Source organism: Equus caballus, chromosome 7, assembly GCF_041296265.1.
Source record: "Equus caballus isolate H_3958 breed thoroughbred chromosome 7, TB-T2T, whole genome shotgun sequence".
Taxonomy (NCBI): Eukaryota; Metazoa; Chordata; class Mammalia; order Perissodactyla; family Equidae; genus Equus; species Equus caballus.
In genome coordinates, this window is record NC_091690.1 from 39,009,392 (window position 1) to 39,028,275 (window position 18,884).

At 41.3% G+C, this 18,884-nt stretch overlaps 1 protein-coding gene across 2 annotated transcripts in view; it reads right to left on the reverse strand.

Annotated features, from left to right (window-relative positions):
* PRDM10 (PR/SET domain 10) overlaps positions 1-18,884 on the reverse strand; it is an 89,172-nt gene that overhangs the window by 23,397 nt on the left and 46,891 nt on the right. For both annotated transcript variants that reach the window (XM_070272967.1, XM_070272966.1), the window contains exons 5-11: positions 17,795-18,020; positions 15,749-15,990; positions 14,139-14,342; positions 9,912-9,984; positions 7,775-7,892; positions 5,541-5,670; positions 4,776-5,018 (exon numbers count right to left, since the gene is read on the reverse strand). In XM_070272967.1, the coding sequence (XP_070129068.1) occupies positions 4,776-5,018; positions 5,541-5,670; positions 7,775-7,892; positions 9,912-9,984; positions 14,139-14,342; positions 15,749-15,990; positions 17,795-18,020 (1,236 nt within the window). The remainder of the gene's footprint in view (positions 1-4,775; positions 5,019-5,540; positions 5,671-7,774; positions 7,893-9,911; positions 9,985-14,138; positions 14,343-15,748; positions 15,991-17,794; positions 18,021-18,884) is intronic.

Genomic DNA, 18,884 nt, shown 5'->3' on the forward strand with positions numbered 1-18,884 from the left:
GGCAATGGATATGTGGTTTCTTTGAGGGTGATGAAAGTGTTCTGAAATTAGATAGTGGTGATGGTTGCAGAACTTTGAGAATATTCTAAAACCACTATAAAATGGTGAATTTTATGGTATGTGAATTATATCTCAATTTAATAAAAATAACTGCAAACGAAGGACATGAATTTATGTGAATGCGTTTGTTCATGAGACAAGACGTATGAGCACACATCATACACGGAACGTGCGTTTAATCACGTCCTACTTAGGGAATGCAGACAACAAGGTCTCAGTGCAACTAGTTAGTTCCATTGGTTAGAATGCCATGCTAACAAGGTTAAGTTTATTGCTCTGTTCCCTGTCTAGACCAGTCAATTATGCTCTTTTTTATTTTCAGTCACAGACTGCACTTCTAATGCTGATTAACCGTCTTGTAAATTCATGCAATTGTTACAGGGAATTCAAGTGAGAGAATATCGATACTCAGTGCAAACTCATCACGACTACTGGAAACACAACTCATGCTCTACAGAGAGCAGACCGATACAACCATCTTTCAGGCAGAGAATACCAGAATCAATATTTTAGTTATGCTGTAATGAAGACTCATTCATAAGTTCCTCAAAACACCAGGGGGAAAGCTCTAGATAGCTATTAGGGGAGGAAATCCCTCAAAAAAATATATCTGTGAATGGGTACGTTTATGTAACTATAAGAGAAAAGGAACTGAAGGATTAATGGACATCTTAAGGCATTATTTGTGCAATGAAAAAAGTACAGTGAATAATGCTTAAACTCAATTTCAAATTACTTACAAGCAGCAACTTCTAAACTAAATTTAATGTGAAATAATCATCTGGGGGAAGCAAAATAGTTATTTTTGATTTAGTGAAAATTCTGAACATAGTTACTATGCGACAGGACACTTCCTTCTCAGGCTTCTCTCACAGGGCTGGAAGAGAGATTTCACCTGCTCAGTTATCGTGAGTAGGTATGTAGCAATTGTGTTATTTTCCTAAGGTGACTGGGCTGCTTCAGGCTTGCATCATATTTTATTCTCCTTTGTATGTAGATTCCTTAAAAAACTGCTTAGCTCATAGGAAGTGTTCGATGAAAGTTTGAGAATTAATGAAATACATTACATATAAAAATCAAAAAGAATTCTTTCAAGATCTTCTCTATGGCCTCTGCAGAGATCTTTAAGAACAGAGACCTTCTTCAAATCAGCCACAGAGCTTAGCAGTTACCTAATCCTTCTACTCTATCTGGACAGATACTTATCTTACATAAAAGCTCTCACTGTTTTGGCTACTTTCAATACTTGATGGAAATATTGCAGATAAACAAATGCTATCCTGAGGCTCAGAGGTTCAACAGTGAGAGTGCTTTTGGCATGTAAGAGTCATTTCCCTCGCCCAAGCACAGAAGTTTCCACGGGCAGACACGATGTACAACAATTGCTCGTGGTCCCGCTGGGGATTCCATTTCTCCTCGGGCGCCACATCTAGAACTCAGTTTTGTTTTGGTCCATTATGCTAATAAGCCTTCTGTCATTTCTGATTAGTATGAGTGTCCTCAGACTCTTGATTTAAACCGAGCAGCCACCTGGCTCCACTTTCTTAGTTCTATCAACAAACCTTGTTCTTATCATCTTTTTAATTTCCATGGAGCCCTGAATATCGTCTAAGTACTCAAGAACGAGATTGCGTTTCTCTGATCTAATGATCCTAATGCCATCCTCATGTTACAAGGCAGTGAAAGTGCTGCAACTGTTCCCACCCACTGACCCACTTACAGGATTTCTACTGCTAAGGTATCTTCTGCAGTTCAGAGCTACAACTGGTACACATTTCTGGAAGAAATCATGAAAAATGGTGGATACAACAAAGATGGATCCATTTTGGATCTTCTGATCCCTGAGGTGCAGCCAGCAACCACACCATACTGCACGGAACCTAAGCTACTCTGCAGTGCCAAAATGGCATTGTTGCTAAAATCTGTGATGAGGGGTTCAACTCACATTGAAATGAATTCTGAAACAAAAGATTCTTTGCAGACAAAGACCATAAAAAGTTTCTAAAGTTTGATATTAATAGGTAAAAGAACCTAAATTATTGATCAATTTTCATATTATTTTGATCCTGACCCTAAAAGGAAATCAACCATGTTCAGTTTTGGCTTTTTTTGTTTTTTGTAAACAACTTTTCTCTGGCCTGTTTTCTGCCCAGCTTTCAAAGCCTTTGGTGGGCTAATCCTGCCCAGTGTATCTCACTCTGCACTGTCCTTCAGCTGGCAGCCTATGCTGGGGTCAAGCCAGTACAAACTCTGTCCCAAGACCACGCCAAGCACGTTCCTGTGTCTCACCCTTTGATTTTCTAGCTGCCTTCCTCTGAAACGGTCTACCTTTCTCCTGTCTCTCTTTCAAGAATCAGTTCAAGTCTCACCTCCTCTATGAATTATTCCCTGACTCCATCTTTTTTTCGCCTTTTGCTCTTCCCAGGTCCTATAGCAATTATAGGCTATACTTTTAAATTTAGCACTTAACGATAAGCCAGCTTACATCAGCAGTGCCTCCCTAGTTACACTGTAAGCTCCCATTAGACACAACTCAAGTGAAAATTCTACTGTGTACATAGCACGGTGCTGAAGGTATAGTTGGAACTCAGTGCTATTCCATAAGTCACTCAAACTGTTCTAGAGCTGGAAGGGACCTTGGAGAGCACTTAGTCCTGCCCTTCATTTTGTGTATGAGCAATCTGCAGCCCACAGTTTACTCACTGATCTATTGGAAAATAAATTACCATTATTCATTAACTAATTTGCATTTACAGTGGCAACCAAATTGTAGTGTCCACCAGGATTTAGTAAGTACAGGTTGCAAAGAACAGCAGGTCAGGCAAACACTGAAATAACATTCTGTTATGTGAAACACAGGAAACAAACCTACCTGCAGCTCCAGCTGAGCAGGCAGCGTTAGAGGAGAGAAAAATAGTTACATTACCAATTGGATTGGAAGACTTGCCTTCAGTTGGTCATTACCAATCTGGATAGAAAAAGATGAAAAAATACATAGCCCTACTTTTTAGAATGTGTGAGAGGAAAAAAGAAAAACAGCTCAACTAAGACTGACCTCCAAAAGCCACACGCACATGGCTTTTGCTTTGACACCTGGAACTCTGTACCAAAACCAGTAACTGAACTCACTCGAGAATACAAGTACAATTACAGCGAGATGATGCTCGTGCATCCACAACTTCACGACACATGTGGGCTCTAGTTTTTCCCTTCAAAAAAATTAAATCTAAGCCTCTCCCTGGACTTAGTGAAAAATCAGAATGGCCAACACAGAAGAGACAGTAACTGGGCAAGAAAGTGAAATGCAGACTGGGAAATAATGTAGAATGATGGATGGAAAGGTATTAATTTATAGCTTTTTGCCTTTCTGGTCTATATCTACGTATGTTTACATATCCTTTTGAAATAATATACATGGAGCCAAAAGTTTTATATGTTTCCATAAAGGACCCTCCTAAAGGCTATTTAGCCCCGAGTACTTAGAGCCCTTCAGTGCTACCATACAGCTAGGAATGTTTACATGTATTTTTACATGAAGGCATGGACTAAACTATTTTTCAAGGTCCCTTCTAGCCTATAAGCATATAAGACTTAGACCAAAAGAAACATAAGCTAAAATGGTCATCCACCTAGAAATTGTAAAGCCTGGGAAGTTATATGAAAAACGTCTTTCATCTACACATAAAGTACTAATAAAAGTCTTGATATGCCCTGCTGCCACAAACATGGGTTTAAGTAATTATTTTCTAGACGGAAATTGTCAGCACAGGCACTTAGCCCATACAACCATATTGTTCTCCACATGCATGTCCCGCAGCTCTGAACTCAGACTCAAAGGCTCTCTGTAAAATAAGCGAAAACCACATCTGACCTGGGAGCCATGGAGGTCAGGCAGCCAGGTGGCCGACAGACAAGACGCAGGCCATGCAGGGAGCCACTGGCCTACTCCTGAATCTAGAGCTTAACTTCCAGCTGTCCCCAGATGGGTGGGTTGTACCTGCCACCTCAACTTGGACACAGGTCCCTTTGCGTTGATAAGTAATGACGTTTGCCAGTCTCCCCTTGGAAATTGTAGATAACCAATTCAGTTACCCAAAATTAACCTGAGAACTACGATTAGGCACAGATTAGCCTGCCTTAAATGTAAATAATTATTATAATTAAATGTACTTATTTCTTCATTTCCAATCTGTGAGTTTAGGGATCCAGAGAGCTATACTATTTTATTTCATTTCATTTTATTTTATTTTTGCTGAGGAAGATTAGCCCTGAGCTAACATCTGTGCCAATCTTCCTCCACTTTATATGTGGATCACCACCATAGCATGGCTGACGAGTGCTGTAGGTCCACACCCAGGATCTGAAACCACAAACCCAGGCCACCAAAGCAGAGCACTCCAAACTTAACCACTATGCCACAGGGCCGGCCCCTATCCTATTTTGAATATACTAGTCCAGGAGCTGCCACAAGCCAGCCTTCTGTGTCATTACTAACTTGATCGAATCTAGGACCAGCCATTCCAGCCTGCCATAGGACACAAAAACACTGAGAAATAGTTAATACTCTCTTCCGCATTAAAGGGACTGAGTATGTGATAAGCTAGATGCAGGATTTCAAAGTGGGTGGTGAGTAGGTTGGAAACATAGCACCTAAAAAGCTGGCTGACTAGAGAAGGGTCAGCACCTATGAGGGAGGAGCTCTGCGTCCCACTTACTCGGATGCGTTTGGCTCTGCGCATGTCATCGGCCGTCAGAGTGCTCTGGGTGGGCAGCACACTCTCCTCGTGCTGCGGCTGCAGATGGAGGCTGTGAGTTTCTGGCTCGTGCTCCAGAGAAGACTGGGTTTCCTGTGGCAGCTGTGGGATTGGGAGAGTGGTCTGCTCTGGCTGATCCAGCCCATTCAGAGCAGCTGGTTCAGCCTCGTCAAACTGCTCCTTGGTGGAAAAATGGAGCAACTCCTGAAATTGCAACAATCAGGCATTATTTCCTCACCTACTAGAGAGAGACGAGTGCTAGAAAGTCTGCCAGCTAAGGTTTAGAATTGCTGCTTATTTTTTAAATGACTAGAGTCAAGCTCAGAAAAACTATTCTCCTTCTTGGAAGGTTAATTAGGTGACGATGCACAGAATGTAAAAACAAGAGATATTCCAGATCACTTCATAAGGAAAAGACGGTGACAGGACTCTCCTGGACTACTGTAATCATTTTAATTATTTTAACTAATTAAACAGAGTCCCCAGTAATATCTCTGGACAATTTCAAACCATTAGGGCAGCAAAGTTGGGTTTTTGTTCTAAGTAACATTTGAAAACACATTCTTTTTGCCTTTCTCTAGTCATAGTTTAATTAACAGACAGCAAGGCACAGACATGACAGGACTGTCCACCTCTGAAAGGTCCTCGTATTTACATCCAGTAACGGTTCTGTTAAGCCGTCTAAGCGAGCGTCACAGAAGTCCCTGTTCCCCGTCCTCCCAGTACCTGTGTCCCGTCATCACACTTCTCCCCGTTTTCGCTGGTTATTTCCAAGCGGATAAATTTTGGAGGACGCCCTGGCCGTCGACCTGGGCCAAATCGCCTCTTGCCTCGTCCCCTTCCTCTGCCTCTTGTTCTGGGGACAAGAGATTGGATTATAAATAGTCATGGTTACATAATACTCCTTAACAAGTATTTCCCAAAACAATCCCGACTAACCCCAGGTCTTGATTTCCTCTCACTTTATTACTTTTCCCTGATTCTTTCCTCTAGTGGAAACTATTGTTTCGCTAATACACACTTCCTAAATTTCTCATCTTTGCCCTGTACATAGCTCAAAGAGATGTCTTAAATTATTCAGAAAAAAAGGAGCTATAAATATGCCAAACACTAACACCATTTTGCTACTGAAAATTCTGAAAGCATGAACACATCTTGGAAATGACGTGAGAAATGCAGACAGGACAGAACGCACTAAGCCTCGGAGTGTGTTTCTGGAGACCAGATTCCATTCTTCCCCTTTTTTCCCCTTGCCTCACCACTTACTCCTTCTAAGAACTCTGGCTGGATTTAAAAGAACTTTCTTGTTCTCCTATAAGCTTCTGGAAGGTCAGATCAAATTTCTAATTCAACTGTTCTATAACATGCCTGGTAAACACCAAATAAATTATCCCCTTTAATAGATTTTAACATACAAAAATTCCTTAATAAAAGGGATTCAGAAAGTATGTCATGAAAACCTCTTTTAGAAGATGTGTGTGGGAATGTGTATAAAATTAATCTTCCACTCATCTATTTAACACTTTAACAAAAATTATATATTTTTTCCAGAAACTTTCAAAAGATTCTTTATTATAGAAAATTCTGAACTTAGGCAAATGCAGAGAATAACATAATGAGCCTAATGTACTCATTACCCAACTTCAACATTTGTCAACTCATGGCCAATTTTATTCCATCTCTATCCCCACTACTTCACCCACACACAGACCCATTAGATTATTTTGAAGCAAATCCCAGATATCATTTCATCTGTAAATACTTCAGTATGAATCTCTAAAACATAAGGACTCACGTACGTGTATTTATATATACATCCTTCAACCTCCCTGGCATCTCCACCCCAATCCTTCCGTCACCTCTTTGCAGTCCGACATCCTCTTGATGTTTTCTCTCCCTTCTTCCACACATAAACTCCAAACTGATTCGTTGTACTCACTCCCTTGTGTATGCTCGTTTCCCATCCCCACTGCTGTTTCATCAATCTTGCTATGTTGTACGCTCTCAGCAAAACCCCGACCCTGTACACCAGTTCCCTGCCTGCTCTGTACTGGCGCTCTTGCAGAGAACTCTTGCAGTGTTCTCCTGCTGGAGACAACACACAGCCATGGCAGTGGTCTCACTTAAATTTCACAACCACAAACCTCAAGTGAGCTCTTCACGTTGCAGGCAATTATACTGGACTTCCCCTAGAACTTTTACTTTCCCACTTTCCTAAATGCCATTTCACACCATCTCCTCTCTCTTCAAACCCCATAAAAGTTGGCAACCCTGCATCTGTCGCATTGATACCACCCTATTCCAAACCACTCTCTTTCTTCACCTGAACTATTGAAATAGCTTCTAACTGACTCCCCGTCTTCACTCTCGATCAAATATAAGCTAAAGTGCTATTTTTCATTTTTATCCAGAGTGCCATTTAAAAATATAATTGACATCACAATACTCCCTGATCAGAACCCTCTACAGACTTCTTATCACACTTAAATAAAATCCAAATCTCTTACCATTACCCATAAAAGGCCCTACTGATCTGCCCCTGCCTAGAACTCTGTACAATTCCTATATGATTGTCCCTCATCTATCTTTTTTATATAATGGAATTAAACATGATTTAGTTTGATAAAGGAATCCTACTACTGAAAAATGTTTGAAAATCAGAGAGGCAGATTATTTCAAAGATGTATGTATCTCAAGAATTCCTATTTCAGAATCTCTAGTTAAGAGAGATTTAACTAAGGTGCTATGTTGGAAAAGGTGTAAATAGTAAATGAGGACCCAGGAGAAGACAGGAAATGACAGATTAGAGATTTCCCTCAGCAGCCTACCTGGTTACCTACCTGTCTACACACACACACAGACATGCATACACACAGAAACACTCATTAGTTTATAGACAATACAGAAATGATTCTGAACCTTTAAAAACTAAGTTTGTGAAAACGTCGCCCTCATTATACCTGCTAAACACATCCAGTTTCTCATCGTGGGAATTGAGATGCTGTTGCAACTGCTCTGAGCTTATAAATCGGCGGTTACATTCATAGCAGGGCCAATTCTTCTCTTGCTCTCGAAGAACTGCAGTCACAGGAGAGAAATCATAAAGGCTGATGATCAACAGACACCAACAAAACTCAAATGTCCAGCATCCCCACCATTCTCATCACCCAGTAGCCCAGAGTTCATAAACATGCAGTGCCTCCAATTTGCATTACTGTTTTGCTATAAAATCAAAGGCTGAAGTTTGACAGAGAGGTGCTTTTTAGCATCTTATTTTCAGTTATATTCATATAAGACATCAAGGGGAAAAACACCCTCATACCACCCTTCCCCACCCCCAATCCACACAGACACACACAGCCTCACCACACTGGAAAGACAGTGCTACGATGGAAATCTGTGTTCAGATAACCTAGTGATTCAGATCCAAGTTTCATAATCTGAGAATATATTTCATCACAAATAACTTTAAAATCACTGCCCAATATAATCACTTTAGCAAAATGTTCAGAAGTATCTACTAAAGCTGATTATATGCACACCCTATTACCCGGCAATTCCACTCCTACATGTGCATCCAACAGAAATACACACGTTTGCTAAAAGACATGTCTAAGAATGTTCACAGGGGCACTCTTCCTAACTGCCCAAAACTGCAAACCCTGCTGTATAACAAAGAACCTGGTTGGCTTTTGTCCCTGGTTCCTGGGAAATAACCTCTAAATCTTTGGAATGTCCCAAGTAATAGGAGTGTCTTTGTTATTCAGGGCGGTCTCTGATCATACCTAAGCTTATGCTAATGAGATGACTCAGGAGGAGGGCAGCCTGAGTCAGAAAGCCCAACCATCTGCTTACAGGACTGGGGCTTTGAGCCAGGTGATATGAGTCAGGGAGGGGAGCGGGAGCTGGAGAGTACGTTCAATCATGTGGCCAATGATTCAATCAATCGTGCCTATGTAATGATGCCTCAATAAAAATGCTAGACACTGAAGCTCAGCTGAGCTTCTTTGCTTGGTAATCATACTTCAGTGTGCCAGGGAGGTGACTAAGGACACGTGAGACCCTCCTAAACCTTGCCCTAAGTGTCTCTTCATTTGGCTGGTCCTGATGTGTGTCCTTTATAATAAAACTGTAATCATAAGCACTTTTCTGAGTTCTGTGAGTCATTCTAGTGAATGATCAAACCTAAGTGGGTAGTGGGAACTCCCTAAATTGTAGCTAGTTGGTCAGAAGTGCAGGTGGCACGGGAATCCACGAGCTTGTGACTGGTGAGAAGAGTCTTGTGGAAGAGTCTGCTCTTAACCTGTGAAATGTGACCTAACTCCAGGCAGTTTAGTGTCTGAATTGCATTGTACAACCCAAATTTCCATCCACAGTAAAATAGATAAATTAACTGTGGCACATTCATACAGTAGAATACCAAATAGCAATGAGAATGAACAAATTGCAATTACACACAACAATATGGATGAATCTCACAAACGAAATGTTGAGCAAGAGATGCCCAGACACCAAAAGTATACATATCATATAATTCTATTTATATAAAGTTCAGTAACAAGCATATTGTATCTGTCATATTGGATGTCAAGAGATTAGTTACACTTGGGAGTGAGGAGGAGATGGAAGAAGCCACAAGGGGACATCTGGGGCACTGGTCATGTTCTGTTCCTTGATCTGGGTGCAGGTTACACAGGTATGTTCACTTTGTGAAAATTCATTGAGCTATATAAACTTATAATTTGTGCATTTTTCTGTATGTAGATTATACTTCAGGAACATTTACATTAAAAACAAAGTCAGTACCTGCCTTGCAATGTCCTCAAAGGTGATTAAAACTAGATAGGGATCATCCTCTGATCTAGGTTCTAATTTAGGATTTGGAGGTTTTCATTATATTAAATACTATTTTCCAGCACCCATGAAAGACATGTAAATATGTCATCGTCATTTGATCCTAGAATTAGAGATGTAGCTCTAAAAGAACCTACTGGAATATGTTCTTAAATATATTGAGATGAAAAAGTTAGAGGTTGCATAAAGATGTTCTATATACAATGTAGAATTCATATAGAAAATATTAAAAAGTCCAACCACCTTTCCTCTCTTCCTCAGAAATGTCGTGAATTTTCTGGTTCACAAACTCAGCATAGGACGCAGCATACCACACCTACAAGAAGCAGGCACATCGTCAAGAACCAAGGGACGCCACCAGGTGTCCTTTCCATGCTTAAATTCTTTCTCCTGCTTACGTAAAGCAATTCAGGCTTTGCCATGACCCACACCCACAAAAAACAGACAACAAAAAAATCCCACTGTGAGCCAACGGACCCTTTCACACCAGTCTGCAGGTGGTCAGTCAGGAAGTCCACTTGCCAAGACACACTGCGTGTTTTCTTTTTCCTTGTTAAAAAATTGTTTTCGTTATTAGAACAACTTCACAAGAGATAATATCAATAGTCTCTTATCTAAATAAAACATATCCCCTTTTGATTCTTTATCTGTATTTAAACACAGGTTTTTACACAGCTGTAACCATAGTGGCTTCCACCCCAAGATGACACCACACAGCTCTTACTAGGGTCATCAGTGACTGTTTCAAATGCTCCCACGCCCTCCTGAGTCTCCTCCTCCCCCCCACCCCACAGGCTGCTCAGTCTCCCTGTCTGGCTCTTCTTTCTCTCCTCAACTTCTCAATATTAGTGTTTCTCAAAGCTTAGTACAAGTTCGGGGCCTTCTTATTTTTTCCTAAGGTGATCATATCCATTTCCAGCTAACTCTGTGCTAATGACTCCCAAATTAATATCTCCATCCCAGACTTTCCCTCTCTCCTCCCGCTATGCACATCCTACTGCCTACCTGACATTTTTGGATCAGCTCAAACTTAGCATGTCCAGAACTGAATTCTAGATACTTCCCTACTCACACTCCCACCACTGCCTATTTCCCCATCGCCATAAATACCCTACATTCCAGCCAACTGCTCAGACCTGACACCTAAAAGGTGTCTTTGATTTCGCAGTTTTCTTCTGTAATCCTTTAGCAAGAACTATTGATTGCCCAGATGTTCTCCACCTCCCCTCCTCCCACCTACTTGCACGCCCAGATGAGCTCTTGTCTGGGCTTCAACCTGGCCTTCTAATGAGTCTCCTCTTTTCTATCTTGCTCTCTCCAATCCATTCTCCACACGGGAGCCACAGTGGTCTTCTTAAAACACAATCAGATTTCATCATTCCCATGCTTAAAAGCCAGTACAACTTCTTGTTTCAAAATAAACCTGAAATGCTCAATGCTCCAAAGGGATCCAGGGTCTAGTCCCAGCTCCTACCACTCTGCCTTACCTGCCCTTCTGCAAGAGGGCCTGCTTTTAGTTCCTCAAACATACCCAGAGTTCTTTCCCGCCCTGACCTCTGCTCTGGCTGTTTCACCACCAGGACTGTTGAGCTCTTCCCCTTCCCCTTCCCAACCCTTCTACACTGCAGGCCCCTCTCATTCACAGTTAGCCTAAATATCGTCTCTTCAGCAAGCCTTCCCTATGTATCATAGCTACACTGGTCCCTTTCCTGCTTTTTGCTCTTTTGCATCCTGTTTCCTTCACGGCCCTTACCACTACTTGGTATTATTTGCTTATTTACATCTTCCTGCCCACCTCCCCTCTAGAATACAAGTTCCCTGAACACAGGGCACCAGTCTGTCTCTATTCTAGTGTCTGAAACATAGTAGGAGTTCAAAATATTAGTCACTAAATGAATCAATCATGTATAATTCTTATGGAATGTTATTTTAATTCTGGAAATATTATATTGAGAGACTTCATTTTTAACTGTGGAATAATATGCCACAGAGCCTGTATTCTATAATTTACTTAACCATGACTCTATGGTTGGATTTTTAGGTGGTTTATCATTTTGCTGTTATAAATTCTACCCTATTCTATCAATTCCAAGATGTATATTTTTCATATTTTAACATGCAGAAATCAGAATGTGTCTCAGAATCCAGGGCATCCTACGATGGCTGCCGTGATGTCGCTGTCACTGCCTGCTCATTACTCCTGCACAAGCCTGGCCAAGCTCCTTGTACTGTTCTCATCTCATTCAGTTACATGCCCCACTGGAACTCCAAGAGTTATTAACACTTGCCAAGCAATGCAAATGAAGGCAAAAAAAACTGTCATCTCCCTCAGAATAAATAAAAGAAATTTCAAAGCAATGCAAGGTTGGCATGATCATCCTGCTGGGCCTCTCATTAAGGTATCAGACAGCAAATTGTCAGAGACTCCTAATGACCTGATCAAAAACCACTTCACTTCCAAGGACATGTGTTTCAGTTGAAGAAAAAGACACACATGGGTTCAATCAATGGGAAAGCATAACATCAAAACGTGCAGAAAGGCTATCACTGGCTCAGAAAAATATCCCAGAGGTCATAGTGGAGCACTTATATTAAAAATCCTGTATCATCATCAGCACCTTGATGGCACAGAAGATGACAGATATAGAAAAGCACAAACATTCATGATGAAGTTAAACAGTGATTCAGTTTTACTGAAACAAAGTCAGACTGCACACAAAGCAGTTTATACCTTACCCAATTTATTTTGCCTACATGTGCCTTTTTAAACATGCGTAAGCGTGATGGGTTTTCAAAATTACGTCTAAATAAGTGTCAAATAGCTCCTGCAATAAATGTAAAATAACTATTTGTTAATAAAAATAAGCACTGTAATAAACCTTGACTGGCAGCATACTTTTTCTTAATGGTGTGTAAAACAGTAATGGTGCATCTCAGAGTCAATGGTGTCTGAGAGTCAGTAAAACCCTGCATTACAAAATTCTAATGTATCCAGCTCTATCTTTGTTTATAATTATTTTCTCAGACTAATTTTCAAAGTTTAGCTTTACTCGGCCAAGAACATTTTTGCCATCTACTGCCAGAAATATTCTAGAAAATATTGTAATTCTGTAACAAATGTCCCTACTTTTTAAACCCTCACATTCATTGTACTATACACATACTTTTTGCTAATTTAAATTGACAAAAATAGCAACTCATAGTTGTCTTGGGTTTTTAAATTATCAACATGAAAAAAATTTTTAACGTTTCTTTACTATTTGATTCGTCCTCTAAATAAGGTCTATTCCCAGTATTTGTTCATTTGTCCATCTGGATGTAGTGAGGTAAGAAGTGCACGACTTTCTCTCAGCGTTTATACTTAAACCTCGAACGTGTATTACAAATATTCCCCTGATTCTGTTGCTTCTTCTTTATCTACTGTTTTGGTTGTTCATTATATTGAACTATTGTATTCTTATTTAATTTTTTCTGTCTGTCTTTATCTCCACAGTTCTATCTACTGCTTATTTAAAAGAGAAAATCATCTCTTCTCCACAGTTAAGAAATATTCACTTCAGTTTTTTCTTATCAAGAATTAATTGGGATAGATGGTGTGAAATATGAATCTCCTTTTACGTATTTTCTTCAGGGTTCGTGGACTGTCTAATTGATGGTTTCAAAGACACAGGTTTAGTACAGCTTTTGAACCAAGTCCAGGTCTTTGTTCTCCCCTGAGAGAGGAATCTATTTCTCACTTTTACCACACTGAGGCACTCTGCAATTCAGCGCTCATGTACTGATACAATCATTTCTCACCTATTTTTCATTTATATCAGGAAGCCATAGAGTATTTTGATCCCCTCTTTTGGCCATGTTCCTAACATAGCTTTAAAAGAAAAAAAGGAATTTTCCCTGAGGATCACAGCAGAATTTTCATTATGTCATCAAGAGTTATTATTAGTTACATAATAATATTATATTACCTATTAACATAATATTAAATATTATCTATTAATATTTAGACAAATTCCTACAGAGAGTTATCCCAGAAAAATACATTCTGACATCAGAAGTCACTGCCTAGAATTCTTTGGGAAAAATGAAGTATTCAGATAAAGAATTCTGAACTCCATTTTACAAGATCTCCTGTTTCCCAACTAATTCTTCTTTGGAGTGTGTGAATGATGTTATGTGACCCCATCTTTAATCACTCCATCACAAATATCAGTCTATCACCCAAAACAACTACTTCCTTACCCCTGAGCCTAATGCCTTCGTGCAGCTGTTTGATAGACTCCAAAGTCATACACTTTTCATTCCGTTTTATTTATGGGATTACTATAGGTGTACAGCACATAGCTCACTAAGTAAGTGAATTACAAGGAAAGGACCATTTTTGTAAGAATCTTACTTCAGGAAAAAAAAAAGTAGGAAAAGCATTAAATGATTGCTAATCCCAGCGAAGGCACCACTGACCCAGCACTGTACCTTGAGCTCCTGCTTGGGTTCCACGTTCTTTATGGTTGTGTAATACACATGGTGGCCGTATTGGTAAGCCACCAGGTTCTGCTCCAGGTGATTCTGGGCCGGACGCACAAACATCATCCAGTTACAAAGGGTCTCATCAGACAACTCAAACCAGAGGTCTTCATGCAGATCCCTGTCCTTCCTGTCCCCTTTATCAAGAGAAACCTGCAACCAAAGAGAAAGTAAAAAGCCACATCAAAAACAAACAAAACCTTCAACATAACATGAATTAATTTCATAATATACAAAATACCACTCCTTAAATTAACCATATACGTATCCTGGTTCTTCTCTTTGTATCTAGAAAGACATTGGAATTGTGTCTTGCCAAATGTAAATGGGAAAGGATACTTTCTGAAGACTCACTTGTCAGAGAATTACCTGGAAAACCTAAAATAAGCAACCTAACTGCATAGCTTCAGTTGATGTTTCACCATTAACTAATACATCAAAAAATGCTAGAAATAAGCCAGAAAAAGGCAAGCAAAATACGCTCTAGTTCATTACAACTTGTTTCCGTTTGGGAGTCAACTGCATTCATTTATAATGTGTAGCCTGGCGATAGGTATTTCTCTTTACAAAGTAATATTCTTTCTTAGAGATCTTGAGCATTCACCGAACAAAACTTCCCCATGACAGCAGCTGAGTTCTCAAAAAACACGTTCCAAACCCATCCCTTCCCAACGCCCTTTCCTGGTCCTCCAGAGCGGCTCTCCAAGGAGCAGACAGCAGAGCAGGTGGAGAGAGGCAAAGTGTCAAATGTAGGGGTAGAGATCAGCAGAGAGATGCTTTAACACACAGTGAGCGCTTTAACCAAAGATTTGATGGGACAGACCTATTTCAAAAATTGAAAAGTGTTTTCCTGAAAATATTATTGGCTCCTAGCAGATTACATGAGTCTACATAATTCTCTTTGTATTCCAGTGAAAATTAGTTACCAAAAAATAAAGCATCAAATCCCCTATTGTGAGCTGAATGGTGTCCCCTCCAGATTCATACGCTGAAGCCCAAGCCCCCAGCGGCTCTGAATGTGACTATATGTCTGTTGCTTAAGCCCCTGGACTGCAGCAGTTGTTAGGGCAGCCCCAGCAACTACTGCAGCCCCTAAGACGGGTTCCGCTCAGAATTACTCATATAATTACTCAATTACTCACAGAAACCACAACCTCCGCTTTACTGGTGAAAGAGAGAAAGTTTCCATTTAAAACAATTTCAGCACAGAAAGACAAATACAGGGGCCAGCCCCGTGGCCCAGTGGTTAAGTTCGCACGCTCCACTTCAGCTGCCCAGGGTTTCACCGGTTCGGATCCTGGGCACCAACATGGCACCGGTCATCAAGCCACACTGAGGCAGCGTCCCACATGCCACAACTAGAAGGAGACACAACTAAAAATATACAACTATGTACTGGGGGGCTTTGGGGAGAAAAAGGAAAAATAAAATCTTTAAAAAAAAAAAGACAAATACCAGCAAACAACTGCTCTGAAACTGAATTAGGACTCAGTAAGAAAATGTGCGCCCCTTTAAAAATTATTAAGAACAAGAGTGAATCAGGAGAAAGCGTAAATTACCTTTAAGTGAATATAGCAGTCTTTCAGCTCGGACTCCCTGACGAGGGGGCCCTCCACAGGGCCAAACTGGGTGCGCTTGGGGATGCGCCTTTTGGAGAACACCCCGCCAAGGAACCTGTCGATGTACAGGACCAGCGGGAGGCTGGCCCTCGCCCTCGTGAGCACCGGCCGGTTGGGGATCGGATGCAGGGGGCCATGCTTCGGGCACACCGAAGAATGTGCATTATTACACTCCTCACACCCTGCAAAAGAAAGGAAACCTTGAAGTCAAATTCCTCAACATAACTTGATCTCAGGTAAAAAGGTCTAACCAGAGAGAATCCCCAATCTAAGTTTTCAAGTCAAAATTCAATGCACTCCTACAATTACACTACCTGTTCAATTGTAATATACTAGCTTTCATAGACCAAAAAAATCCTGTACTTTCCCTCTAAAATCAAGCAGAATTAGTTTATGCCTACCAAAAATAATATACAGGCTGTGACTTATTTCTCTATTGATATTAATTTGAAAAGTGGCCACTAAATTTACAAATCAATTATAACATGTCTGAAAAGAAAAAAGAAGAGCTTATCAGGCTAAATGTTGCAAAATCTGATGAGACAAAATAGATTAATTTTATAGTATGTAAATCATATCTCAATAAAGCTATTTAAAAAAGGCTGACAGCACTATTTAATCAGTTTCCTCAAAGGGAGTTACATAAGCCTCATTATTGTCTGGGTATATGTAATTCAAACAGAAAAAGTGCTGTACTGGTTGAGATTTCAATGCACATTGTGTGAAGATAATACTAAAATGAATGAATTTAGCATCCCACCCTTCATTTACTTGGATGACACAATTAGCCTAGCCCTGACAGGACATATATTTTCAGTTGATCACGAGGAGTGACCAGTTTGCAGTAACCATCCAATTCATCCCTCTTTCCCAGCAGGACTCATCTGTAGGCTACCTGACAGAATTAGATGCATATAGCCACAGAACAGAGAAAGCGACTGGACCACACAGAGATCATACTCACGATCCTTGACAAATTTAATTAACCAGTCATATTTTACCCAACTCTGGCTGTGTGACGACCTGGCTTAGGAAATAGGTATTTTCAATGTCTACAATTCTCCAATAATGGGGCACTACTTTGTAATCATATTTATAAGATAAAGTGATTTCATGTGTATCTGACTAAGGAGTTGCCTTGAAAACTTATGAATTCAAGGAAAAACAAGATGAGGAAGTTCTCTGTTGAATACAGAGCTAAACACTGGCCCCATGCAAATAGGCTTTACCACCACCACCCAGAAGGTCCCAGGAGAAACATGGTGAGACCACAAAGCTCTGAATAGCCTCGGCATCTCAGATAAATGAGCTAAGAACTTTGCTATAGAAACATGAAAATCGATGGAAAGATGCAATGATTTGGTGGGTGGAAGCAGGACCCCACCCCCACCCCCAAGCAGGCAGTACAGAGAGGCAGTCAGCGCTGTGGTTAACCATGGACACCCTGGAGCCAGACCCTGAGTCTGAATCCTGACTCTTGCAACAACTAAGCGTGACCTTGGGAAAGCTACCTACCTCATGAGACTGTGGAGAGCGCTAAACACATTAGAAAACGTAACGCACTAGTGCCAGGAATATAGTAGGCATGTTTGAAAGGGTGTTAGGAAGAAAGGTAAAGCAGCAGAGCAAAACCGCTAAAGCTGACATGGCTGACCACTCTAGGACTGGGCAAACCTACCACGGTGGTTTGGCAGCTCGAGCTCTGGTATCAGAGAAACTCGGCCTCGACGGCTGATCCACCACTCACCCCTAGAGACACCGAGCAGGCTGCCTAGCGAAATTCTTCTGAGCTTCAGTTCTTTCATCAGTAAAATCAGTACTAACGGCAGCGGCAGCGCCTCCCTGACAGGCTGCTGCGAGGACGGAGTGAGACGATGCGTGCGGAGCAGGGAGCATAGTGTCTGCACGCAGGAAGCCCTCAGTAAACGTTACCTACATTCCCACACTCACACACTTACACACTCACAAGAAACAGCTCCAACTTACACAAGTCGTGCGGGTCAAAAGGCCGGGGTGGATCTGGTTCCCAATCATCCAGGTCCGTGTCTTCACCATCTTCTTCCTCATCTTCCTCAGTATCCTCATCCTCATCCTCATCCTCTTCCTCTTTGGCCTCCAGTCTGCCCATAGGGTTCTGCAGAGTTGCCAAAGGGTCTGACCCATCCACACTCTCGATTGAAGGTAACCCCTGGTTATGCACCGGTAACGAGGCCTGGACAAAGTTTAACCAGAAAGTCGGCACACACACCCCTTTAGTTAGCTGGCACATGTGCACGCACACAAAAGGCAAGGTTTGGATGGCATTCTTCACACTAGCTCCTTTCAGGGCCCTGGAGAAATGATTTCCTCTATGAGCTGTAATGAGGAGTCTGTCTTCACTTTTGCTCTTTCTGCCCCTTTCTTACCTAGGTGAGCAGACAAGAAAGGCTGGGTGCTCCCTCCTTAGCGCCGGCAAGAGTTCAAAGCGCACAAGCCCCTGACCGTGTGCTCAGGAACCCTCACGGACCCCATTCCTTAACCTCCATGAAACCCCGACAGTCTCCATTCCTTGCTCTCTCCAACCACTTCAAACCTGCGTCAGAGGCCTGCCCTGTCTCCCCAGAGGCTTCAAACAGGCGAGTAATAAGCCTCTTCACACCCTCCTGGTGCATGTGTGGCATCATCAGTCTCAATGTCTGAACTCAGCCTTGGGCGGGGGTCCCTCCTGCCCTTCCAGGGTGGCCACAACATAGGGTCGGTAACAATCCGACCTACCTTCAACCACCACACTTTTAAACTAAACACGCTGCGGTGCAACACGCAGTTGGTAAAATTCCACGATCAACAGCTCTCTTTTTACATGCTTCAGAGAGGCTGAGATTTTTAAGGAAGAATGAAAGAGATGCCTATTTGTTTCATTATGCTGAAGTTAGTGTCTTGCAAGTAAGACAAAGCTTGGGTCACATATTGGGTTAATGCTACCTTACCAAATATGGTGGCAGAAAATAAATAGTACCTTAAAAAGTTCTCTCATCTCCTAAATCAGTGTCATGGGGTTACATGATACTCCAGACTCCTTTTACCCAATCTTACTTCT